At 39.0% G+C, this 12713-nt stretch overlaps 1 protein-coding gene across 1 annotated transcript in view; it reads right to left on the bottom strand.

Moving 5' to 3' along the window:
• Positions 1-1162: 1162 nt before the first annotated feature.
• Positions 1163-12713, bottom strand: part of AKT3 (AKT serine/threonine kinase 3) — a 149852-nt gene continuing 138301 nt past the window's right edge. The window contains exons 13-14 of the mRNA XM_086878243.1: positions 6871-6973; positions 1163-4837 (exon numbers count right to left, since the gene is read on the bottom strand). Of these exons, the coding sequence (XP_086734369.1) occupies positions 4752-4837; positions 6871-6973 (189 nt within the window). The 3' untranslated portion in view covers positions 1163-4751. The remainder of the gene's footprint in view (positions 4838-6870; positions 6974-12713) is intronic.

Here is a 12713-nt window from a genome sequence, read left to right as displayed (position 1 = left end):
CTACCTTCCCCTGCTTCTCCTTAAGCACTAAATAGTTGGTTTTACAAAGTTTACACTTTCATGGGTATCAGACCCAATGATCAAATCCAGGTCAGCACACAGAGCGTGATTCCACAAACATGGGATGCAGACTGACCACATCGTCCTGTCACTCCAGTTTTGTCCTGGTCACTGACATCCTGCTATCACTGAACTAACTGATGCCCTTTCCTATTACAAGGTGGAGGAAGTAAAAAAAAAAGAAAAAACCTGAGACCTGGATGAAGCACCTCTATTCCTGAGAAGCATTCACATCAAAGAACAGAAAACCCATCAGAAAACCCAGAAGACCCACTGCTTTAAGGACACTCAGCCCTCTAGATTGGCTGGATCAAATGGCCCTGGACCAGCCTATGGGCTTCAAAGAGTCCCATTCTGCAGTGCCCTGCAAATCCCACCTTCCCTTTTTTCCCCTCTCCTTGCCCAAACATCACCTTGCTGTGGGATATGAGGCCAAGAATTTAATCAGCTGAAAATCACTTAAATGGTGGATGTTCTGATAGGAGCTTATCTTCAAAAGTATAACCCAAATTTACTTTTGTAAGTGACATACATCTCATAGAGTTAACAGGAGCCACCTGTATGGAAACAGCCTCGGTCCAAAGCACAGATACATTTTGCTTAGTCATAAAAACTTTTTTTTTTTTTTAACAATACTGTAACTTAATCATTTACAAGCTGAAACTGTTCACCCAGTATCTGAAATATGTCACAGCGAGTTACAGTTATCACTAGGACCTCACAGCAAATAAAACTTGTAACTAAACATGCACAGATCATTATATATACAGTGATAAAAAAATAATGATGTACATTTTCTTGTAAGAAGAAATTAAGTAAATTCTTTGTGCATTTCAGGATTGAAACATCTAACCTATATAAAATTACTTTAAAATATGAAGTAAATATTTAACCCAAAATTTGAGAAATCTTTTGTAATCTGCAATATAGCCTTCTCATTTCCATTTTTCTTTCTCTGACACAGAACAACTTAAGAATTTTATCCTCTAAGATATTTAATAGTAATGTGCAGATATAAAAAAATACGTCCTCTGTGGCAAGCTTGAACATATATATATATTTACAATCCTCCAGAACAAATTAGCATTAAAAAACACAGAAGTAGCAGATTGACATAGTGCTTTATTTAAGCTGTCTGTACGAAGGAAAATAATGTGCATCCCTATCATATACGTGTAAAAATACTAAGGATGTACAGTGTACAAAAACAGTTTCTTGTAGTTATTTCACATCCTTGTGGGTCATATACTTAAGGAAATAAACAGTTTAAGTATGACCAACAGTAATACGGTTTCTTGGGTTTGTAGTCGTGTCTGCTTAATATCCTTAACCATATGACTAGATCTTGCATGGATCTAATGAAAGAACTAGCAAGGTCAAGAAATGTCACAAACTCTAAAGCTACAGGGAGGTAATTCAATTACCAATTTAGAGGTTTTTATTTAAATAAATACTTTACATTTCATGCTTGCCTGTAATGCACTACCAGGAGCAAGATAAGGAAATTCTACTGTAGACAGTACAAACAGTAGCAGCAAAGTGTGTACATTGAGGTGTAATATATAGACCCTGCAGTTAGTAAGGAAAGACCTTACTTTTGTACTCTAGGAGAAGCACATGGCCCCTGCAAGAACAGTCAGCTTTAAGAAGCCACAAGTAAAAATGGAAAAAAAAGGTAAAACAATACTGGAATAAATGTTCTTTAAGCAACAGGAATGTACTGGAAGATGGATTAGTGTGGAAAGCGAAGCTGTGTGCAAAACTGCCAAAATCCAAACAGAAATGACCTGTTTCCTCTGAGATGGCTGCAGTACAAGAGGGCATACTGTATGTCATGGAAGTCAGTACAAGCTGGAGTCAAGGTCTGAAATGTACTGTGCTCGAAAGGCTCACCAAGACAACCAGCCACCACCTCCTGTCCCAGTCCAACCACAACTGCAGACAGCAAAAGAAGAGCTTCAAAAGTTTCCCTCAGCACTGCTTATCCATTTCTCTGTCATCTTCTTTCTAACACCGGTAAGACAGAATCCCCCAGGCCTAGGCAGCACAAAGTGGCTGCTGACTCTTTGCATCATAAACTGGACCACTGACATTTCAGAAGGCAGACAATGCAATGCAAAGTGATGTCTTAAAAGGCTTTCAAATAGTTCACTGCCAGGCCCTTCCTGCATACGTGCACTACCTGGCTATGCAACAGAGAGCAAAGCACAGGGTGTCACTGCCACGAGGAGCTGCTGACCAGAGCCACAGCCAGTCAGCCACTGGCTGGAGGTTCCCTGTGCCAAGAAACTTATTGCTATTACAAGCTGAAAACTTAGGGGAGAAAACACAGGTATGTAACTCAGATTTTGAATCGCCATAGTTTCAGTCTGTGAGTACAAGACCTTTGCAGAGAACTAATTAATGCCCGTCTATTAAGTACTTGGTTATTTCAGTCACTTGCTCACTGTGTCAGTGTAGACACCTCTACACCACCAGTCCAGGACAGACCTGCAACGCATTTGCTGCTCTCCTCTATCCGCACAGGGACAACATCTACACGTCTTTAGTGTTACAGGGTGACATAATGAAATCCTATGCAGTTAGAATATACATCATGATATATTTCTATCTGATTATCCATCCATTACTAAAGATAAAACACGAAACATGAAAAATTGTCTAAATTACTCTGCATCTCTAGCTGCCGCGCTAAAATGCCCATCTACCCCTTGACCATCCCAGCACATGCACTGCCAGCAGTGGGCTTCATGCTTGGGCACTCAACTTTCCACATCAAGAGGCTAAGGCATCTGTGTAGGAACATCTCTCTTCTCAGACTCATCTACTCACTCACACAACGCAACCAGGAATATTCTGCAATATCACAGTCTTCGTGGGAGTTAACAAGAGCTGAACGTAGAGATACTTCCAATGATAATCCCACGGAGTCGGGGGTTCCCGATGTCGCCTGCAAGGGTGCGCTCGGTCACTGTGCTGCGTCACACCCCAACTCCTAGCACCAAAGGGTTTATTATTAAGATTATCATTGCTGAAGATCAAAGCTAAAATTTATGCACATGTTCTGTTAGACACAGATCTTCGGAAATGGAAAGACGTTTCCCTAGCAGTGGAGTGTTTGTTGTGATCTTTGAAATTCAGTCAATCCGGTACCACGTTTAAACATAACCTGCTGGGTTTCAGCACTCTTTTGGTTGAGGGCAAATCTTCCTTGAGAACGGCTGATCCCAGAAATTTACTATTTTAATTGTTAAAATAAAGTGCTTTTCTTGTAATCACTGTGGTCTCGTTCAAATGCAATTCCTTCATATAGAACAGACATTTTCTCTTGCACTGTCAGGCTCTTATGTTTATCCTAAATGGAGCACAAGATGTAGCTTTTTTGTCTGTTCACTTTTAACCCTTCGGCACATGAGGTTGGAAATCCCTACCTCCACTGCCAAACTGTTAAAAGACAGTATTTCATTCACAAAAATCTGGTTCTAAGCAGTATGTACAATTTCAGAGCCTTGTTAAAATTTCCACATGGGAGAAAAGTGCATTATTCCCTTCAGCTTGTACAGTCCTTCCATATATTACAAAATTAACTGCTATAAGCCTGTTCTAAGATGTAGCAGCATTTGCAAACATGACACATACAAACCTTATCTCTAAAAATAAATACTACCGCACTATAACCAAAAACAAAAAACAAAAAACAGAAAAAAAGAATATTTGGAGTTAAACACCCGGAGAGGAAGCTAATTCACAAACTCAAAATAAAAACAAGTAAGGCAAACACCTGTTTACCTTGGTGCACACATTTTGGTGAAAAGCAATACCATTATGCCTGTCTACATTCTTCAGCCATCAGAGGTGATGCATATCATGAAAGAGAAAAGCATGAAAAAGATGTTATCTGGTGCAAATTATAAAACCCCTTGAACAACTTCAACTGCTGCTTTTATGCCTTCATTTCTTGCATGTATAATGTTCGATTCTCCATGATTGCACATGAACCTGGAAGTTCTAAGTGGCAGACTGGGTGAGCCCAGCCGTTCTGCTTCTTCTGTAGTATCCAACAGTAATTAAAAAATAATATATATATATTTATATATATCAACAGTTTAAGTCCTTCTCTCAAACATTTCCCAAACAAATTCCATCCAGATGTTAATGACAGAGACCTGCTTCAAGTAATGATATGCCTAACAGAAACCTTGCATATGTACATCACCACCTCTACATTTCCTCATTCTAACCAGCACAAACAGATGCATGAAAATGTTATCGCCTAGTCTGTTTAGACTAATAACAATTTTGATTCATCTTCTGAAGAAGATAAGCTGGACCAACACGGCTTTTGTTTAGCCTCCACTGTGAGGAAAAATAGATGACTACTTGTTCACAAAGTGTACAATGCTGAAGTCAAGTCATCTACCTTCAAAGAAACTGTTAGTAACTTCTTGATGTTGCTATTATACTGAGACTGGGCAGCAGCAACAGCAGGAGAGCGGAGTAGAGAGAATCTCATATGTCATGCAAAACCAGAACGGCTTTTAGGTAGGTTTGGGAAAGAAACTTGTTCAATTTGGAATGGTCTCTGAAAGTGCCCCTGCTATCATGGTAGTATCTAGTACTGGTGGTGATGTTCAGGATTCATTTTCACTGATAAACCTAAGGTGACAGTGAAGCAGCAGAACAAAAAAAAGTTATTCTCGTCCACTTGCAGAGTAGGAAAACTGGGGGAAATGTGGCCGCCTCTCATTGTCCATGCAGTCCATACCATCCTCGTCATCTGTATTAAGGAAGAAGTTCAAAACATCAGTATATTTGTTATAAAATTTGATTATTCACCTGACATACAGTACATCTTTCAGGGTTCAATGCTGAGGTTAAAGGCTCAAGCTAAAGTAAGACTTCAGTTAAGCACGTAAGCTTATGTTCAGACAGCTCATGGACCATACTCACTGAAAGGACAGCATGCCCAAAAGTCACTATTTATTTCAGGTTGATTGTTTGGTTCATATTATTCTGCTTGTCACCTGAGAACTTCAATCACAACTACCCCTTCTAGGCTAATCCAAACATGCTGGCACACCCAGCCTCTGGCAGCACAGAAGCTGAGTGCCAATTGAGGCAGCCAGTTTCCATCATTTATTGAGCTGAGCTCAGGAAATTATAGTCTTACTGTAGATATATTTAAATATTCCTCCATTTCAAAGGGATTTAAAAGGAAAAACAGCTACAAAATGAACAATTCATACAGGTTCTATGTGTTTCAATTCTTAGATATTATTTTTAGTAAACTACTTATTTTTACAGTACTTACTGGGATCAGAAGAAATATGGAATAAGCCAAATCCATAATTTTTTTTATTTACATAATTCTTCCAGTGCCAATGGAAAGCAGGCACCAGATGTTACCTAACTCTGAGAATTTGGATCTACATTCTCACATGGCTTTTTAACAGTGCTTATTCTTAAAGAATCCTGCTGAGACTGTTATTCTAACCATGTATTTATATGCAGCCTTTCAGAATTCTGTGTCTTTTGTATCTTAATATATTCTACACATAAAAACTAGTTAATCCTGGTCTAACATTGAATCAAGAGAACCCAAGTTAATCCAAATTTTAGTAAAATTTGTTCAAGTTACAAAGATGAACAAATTCTTATCAAGATAGACAGGAGAAGAAAGGTTTCCTTTTTTCACAGCAGAGAGACTTCAAATCACCTAAATTATGGATTTTGAGCAACATGGTCTAGTGGAAGGTGCCCCTGCCCAAAGCAGGGGTATTAGAACCAGATGAACTTTGAAGTCCCTTCCAATCCAAACCACTCTATGTTTCTATGATTGTGTTCAAACACCAAAAATGCAAAATCCAGAAAATACTCTATATATGAACAGAAAACTGCAGCTAACCTAGGAGTCCTAAAACATCAGAAAATGAGCTTGCTTTATGAAAGGGTAAGCAACCATAACTAAGCCTTTATTTTTGTGATCCTCCATTCTCAGCCTCCAATATGAAGAAACAAACAAAACCCTCAAATATCGCTATTTACAATGAAAATTCTTTAGAAACTCAGGAGCGAGATTTTAACTGCTCTGGCCTGGTAAGATACTGTAAAGTCCTGGCTAGGCTGATCAGATCATGATTCTTGTGTGTAACACAACATGACAGAAACAGAAATTATGGTGAAATCATATTCACTCCAATGAAGAAATTTTGCAAGGTCCAGTGCCGTGGTCACATTCACATTAACACCTTCTTTAAGAGCCCTGCTGATGCACAGGACTTGATAGGAAATTTTATTTTGAAGTAATTGATTTTTTTTTTTCAAAATACTGTCTTCAAAGTATTTCATGTTTCAAAATATGCCCATCTTACTAAATCTACACATCCACTGAAGCCACCAGCACTGCCCACATATTTAAAGGGTCCGTGTTCCAATTACTTTGCTGAACTTGGACTTTGACTGCCAACCAGTAAACACCTGAAACTGGTGTCTTCTCTTATTTGAAAACAAACAAACAAAACCCCAAATCAACAAACAAATGAAAAAAACTCAAAAAAAAATCACCACAAAAAAGCCCCCACCAAAAATGTCCCCAAACCCCAACCCAGAGAGATCTAATATTCTAAGCTTTGTAAGTATTGTATATTTAAAATAAAGCTGTTATTGAGAGTTACTCATACACACTTTCATATGAAGACTTTTATTAGTAACAGTGAGAACAGCTCTTCTATTCAAACAGAAAAAACTTTACACATTACTTTATTATAAACATAATTGTTACATCATGCTTATGCATCATTTCTGACTTACATTTTTCAGGCGGTGTTATTGTAATAGTCTGGGCTGTAAATTCTTCATCAAAATATCTGGTGTCTGTTTCTGATGTCACTTGAGGTTTAAAAGGAGGTACAAGCTGAAAGGCACCAAGAAATAAGAAAAAATTACTAAATCTCAAATCTGCCAAATTACTATCAGGAAAACAAGTAAGTTCTCTTTCCTTATGCCCCAGATCAAACAACTAGGTCTGTGGACAGACAGCTGACCCTCTAACTTCTAGTAAGAGGTAAAACCCATTTGAGTCAATCCCAAAAATACCAGTTTAGAAGACAGTCAATAGCACAACAATACTAAATTCCAAGTATCACTCTCACATGACTTGCAGATAAATTGAGCTGCATAAAGATAATTACCTAGAAATTCTTCGGGCCAATTTAATTACCCACATAGCTGTCAGGCAAAGGCATCTCTAGACACTTCACCACAACTGGGTGGTATAAACAGCTAAGAAGAAAAGGACTACACAGACAGCATAATAAGCATGGTTTGGGGTTTTCTTTTCAGAAAAAGAACTACATCTGAACTTAGTGTTTAAAGAAATTACATGATATGAAAATAAATTTTACATTTGAAAAAAGGCCAGTAGAGGCTTAAGAGACTTGCTGTATCTAAACCTGCCTTCTGCTTTCACAGCACGGTGTGGGATTTCCCAACAGCAAATCACTAGTAGCCACTCACAGCCTGCAGGCAGGACTCCCATGCCCCTCTTTTGAACCAGCTTTGCTATACACCTTCTCCACCAAAAGAACTGCCAGTAAATTTTTACTGGAAGGCACACTGAGTATGGAATATCACACTTCATGCTGCCAGTCCAAAAACAATACAGCAGTTTTGTATGTATGACATTGCAAATTGTGTGTGTGTGTGTGTGTGTGTGGTGTGACAATGTTCTTGTTTGTACCTAGGAGTCCTTTGGTGCTATCTCCTCATATGCAATGTAAAACACACCCTGGAATAAGTGTAATTGATTTTCCTTTCAATACAACAGGTTAAATCCTGGCTCACTGATATTATCACCTGGTATGGGGTTTTCACTAGTTTCACATTCTCTCTGTCCTCAACTCCAGAACACTAACACCAAACAACTAATTTGGTCATTTGTCCCACAGCAAAGAAGGAGGAACTGCTGCTAACTCCCTCCTTTTCCCAAGTTCTATGCACTAGATGCACAGATGTACATGACCTGTACAAACTAAGAGACTGATATATCTGATCCATATCTTCAGTAACAATGCAAGCAATTATTAAGCAAAACCAAATCTATCACTTCATATACCCAACAGAGTACAATAAATCTGATTGATACTTTTACAAAACTAAGTTCATCTTTCCCTTACATTGTCCTGAATGGAAATCATATAACAGCAGAGAAGTATTTTGAAGTAAAAGTTTGGGGCATTGCAGAGCAAATTCTTAAGGAGCTAACATATATAAACACAACATCAGAACAATGTTCCAGCTAAAAACCAAGTTACATCCAATGTTTATAAACAAAGTACTCTATTTTATTGCACAGATTCCTCCACTTTCTGAAATTTATTTTTATATGCATCCAAGCTACCCCAAACAATTCTGCACTATTAACGCAGATTTCCAAAATTTTTCATCTCTCCAGCAATGCAAACACACCTAATAAAAGACTTATTCCAGTCCAACATCCCACATTGCCATTTTATTTTTGTTTTTCTCTCTAAAAAAAGAACTCTCAAAGAGCCCAAAAACCCCTGAAAACACCAACCAAAAAATGCAGCACACAGAACAAAAGAAAACAAACGAAAACAAAATAAAACAAAAAAGCCGACACAATATTACAATAAGCCAAGTAATGTATTCTAGTCAAGGCCAAGTGTCCACCACATCCTTTTAAAATGACAATTCCACAGATTTCAGCAATAAATTCTGTATGAAAAATACTTATAAGATAACAGATTTATAACAATTCTACTACTTCCCTGATTGGAATGCTTTTTACTGGTTAGAAACAAAAAATGCCATTTCATAAAAAAATAAAACTTGTCATTTTAAAATAATGAAAATACAAGCTTAGGAAAAATTTTCTTTTTTTCTCAAGTCAAGGATAAGAAGCAATGTCTTTTCAATGGTGCAGCATACATAAGCAGTAGAACAAACTACTCCTGCTGTGAAGTACACCTGAGACCTTTCATGCTACAACTGCTTTGCAAAGAGAAGGAACAAATCCTCACTTTACAGGCTGCAACAACTGTGAGTCAGGTTGAAGTAGTTAATGAAACACAAAAGGTATGGCAAGGTAAGATCATTATAGGTAGCAGTGGATGGATGTGCTGCTGGAGAGGAAAAGGAAAATGCATTAGATGACAAGTTTCTTTCTCAAAAACTTACAGGCCAACTACTGTTTTATCCAGGGATTTGTTACTTCTTTGTTCTTATTCCACTGAGATGAACAAGCCTCACTACAACTTTAAATCATCCCCTTGTTCTCTCCATCTACCTGAAATAGTAATGGTTATGGAAAATACTTTGAAAACATTATTTTAGGAAGAGAAGCACAGCACTAAGTGATTCTTAAGGAACAAATAATTACAATTATTTTAATCAGGTATGAAAAGCACCATTAAAACAAAACTTATTAAGCTGGTGCTCCAATTCAATGTTCAACAGCTAGGCTTACTAGAAAACTCTTTATCAATGACATCCAATAATTTAGCTGATGAAAACTGCAGTGATGATAGAAGTTCAGCTGTCTGGGGAAGTGAAACAAGTAGAAGACATGAAACTCCAGGCTGCAGCAAAAAGGGAGGGACCTTATGCAAATTTATGTCAATGTTTTTTTAGGATTCATCTATCTTACAGCAGTATCTTTCATATCTTGGATATTAAAGGCATTTGGAAACTTCACTGACTACAAAAACAAACTGTCCAGCCATGCAGCTCTCCACAACAGCATACACTGTTTTTTATCTAGGCTGTGCCCTTATGTGCACCAACAACCCCTAAAAGCTTTGGAAAACCGGAAGCAATAGCTGAGGTTAAGAAGCACAGATAAAGCTGAACAGAAGTAGCAGAAAGGTTTCTTCAATCTTTCCGTACACTTTGCCTCCTTCCCTCACAGCTTCACCTCCACCTCCCACACAGCTGTGTGGACAGAGAACTGAGGAGTGCTCCTTTCCATCTGTTCTACCTCACCTACACCAAACCAGATGGGGCTAAAGTCTTGTGGACATCCCACTCCAGACTCCTGAGATAACACTAAAGGCACACCTCCCCTTCCCCAAAGCAAATTCTTGGCAATCATCTTTCTGGAGGGGTGTCTCCTTTGTCCATTAGTTGTCAAACTTAATTTAAAAACAGAAAGCAGAATGTACACAAATTTCAGCTGTAATGAAACCAATTAGAAAGACAAACAAGGTGCAAATGCTGCAGAGATGAGTGACACTTAGCTTCCAGATACATCCCAAGGAAGACTGAAGCTGAGGTTTAATAATAAAGATTAGAACACCCAACATCAACAACCACTCTGATGATCACAACATGAAGATGCCGCTCTATAGCCAACAACATTTCACATTTGGTGCACAAGGAAATAGTATCCACATGCTATTGTCACAGCTATTCCTCACTCCTGACATGAGAAATCAGAAGTCCAAGAGGGATGTAAGCACCAGAAGGCACATCCATTAACCTGTGTCCAAAAAGAGTAAGATAAGCTTTTGTTAAACACAGGCCTTGTCAGTCTGCAAGAGAATCACACTGCTTGGTCCTGGCTGCCAAGATTTAGTATGGGATAATTTTCTTTTAGTGGCCTCAGTTCAGAAAAATGCTCCAACCAGACAAGGAACCGGACTTCCTGACAATTTACTGTATGGAGCAGAAATACAGATTTTCTGGGTTTATGCATTACACACATACACATATGCATAGATATGCATGTGTCTGTACAAATAAAGAAATAAAAGTCTAAACTCAGTGTGAGTTAAATGACTTTAAGAGTTTGTGATCAAGACAAAAATCCAATTTCATATCCATCTGTCAAGTTGAATCTGCCCTGGCCATTTCAAAGGCTTGATGTTAGAAATGACAGCAGAAGCAGTATCAAATTCTTAGCTTCTTCATTATCTCCAGTGAATGGCATTTCCATTTGGCAAACATTAAGGGCAGTGTGTGAGAAACACCACAGTTTTTCCACAATTCAAGTCCTGGAAAATTTGACACCCATCTCCTAGAGGAAGGAAAGGGATAGGCACAGTATTTGACTATGGTAAGTACACTGAGATGTACAGACTTGATTCTACACCTTGAACTTTCTCACTCTTAATGTGCAACTACATAAACACTTCAGTATGAGAGAAGATATGTAACACTACTTGCTCAAAGATAATTTACCAGGAATCACTTGTCTTGGTGTTGTATAGAAAGTGGCTGAAGCTACCTCAAAGTAACCGTGATACACTTAATCTGCCAAATGAAAGTGATGCTTAAGAACATCAATCTGATCTTTCTTCTCCTTTTAATTTAAAGTGAATTTTCAGAGAATCACAGAATATGCTGAGTTGGAAGGGACCCACAAAGATCATTGTGTTCCAGCTCTGCACCACACCATTCCCAAGAGTGATGCCATGCGTCTGAAGGCGCTGTCCAAACACTTCTTGCACTCTATCAGGCTGGTGCTGTGGCCACTTCCCTGGGGAGCCTGTTCCAGTGCCTAGCCACTCTCTGGGTGAAGAACTTTTCCCTAATGTTCAACCTAAACCTCCACTGACACAACTTCAGGCCATTGCACTACCATGAGAATACCATCGACCATCAGACTGCAGCCGAATTGTCCTGACTAGATGCGAAGAACACCAGTTCATGCCCCTCAAACTAGAATTTCTACCTAGGGGAAAGAGGGTAATTTGAGCTGAGCTTCAAGATGATCAATAAGCATTTCTGTAGGGACTGCTTCCTCCCCATACATGGCACCAAAGGCAGCTTGCTGCACAACCAGCAGCCACAGCACAGCCAGGAATTTGGAATACCCCACAGACCCTGCATGTGGTGTTCCTAGGCAGGGGGATGAGAAGGAGCTGGAATTTCAGTGGTGGAAGGATGTATGTCCAGCGGAAAACTGGCTTCAGTGGGGAGGTTTACCCACAGATAAACTGTTTTCCAAGTGATACAATGCTGTTACCATGGACAGAGGGAGTCCACAAACCCCCAGCAACGTTTGTTTCAGAATCAGAGACACTTTCCTCCCTGTAAATTCCAGCAGCTGGGAGAAGGGTGGCAATCAACATCTAGGTCTGCCCATACAGTTTAAGGTATCAGTGGAAATACAATGAAAGTATCAGACTGGTTAGATGTTGTCTGATCTTTTTACACCTTCGCATGGTAACAACACAAAGCAATCACTGAGGGTAATTTCTGCAGGTTTTGTGGCAGTGCAGATAATTTTATGAAAGTAGTAAATACTATTCAAATAGCAACAACCTAAAATCAAGTGGTGGTACTTTCCTATTTACTTTTCCTATTTATTTTCCCTTCAGATTCTGATACACAGAAGTACTTAAATGTGCACTTAAGACCATAGTTATACTGCAGATTTTTCCAGGCCTGAGCCCAGGACTTGGATCATGGGATTTCATCACTTGCTGGGTTCATGTCTTCAGTAAACCAAGGTAGCCACATCTGAAGGGTAAGGAACAGCTTCCTGCAAATGTCAGACTTCCTGCTGGAAGTTACTGCCTTCACAATGGGACAGGCACCTCCAAAAGCACCACCTTCATCAAAGCCAGGCCTCCCGCTTCAACCATTGCTGCCACTTGTCCTTGTTCCCTTCCCAGCACTAACAGATTCAG

Source organism: Cyanistes caeruleus, chromosome 2, assembly GCF_971803275.1.
Source record: "Cyanistes caeruleus chromosome 2, bCyaCae1.hap1.1, whole genome shotgun sequence".
NCBI lineage: Eukaryota > Metazoa > Chordata > Aves > Passeriformes > Paridae > Cyanistes > Cyanistes caeruleus.
Note: the sequence above shows the minus strand (reverse complement) of the source record. Positions and strands in the feature narration are given on the sequence as shown.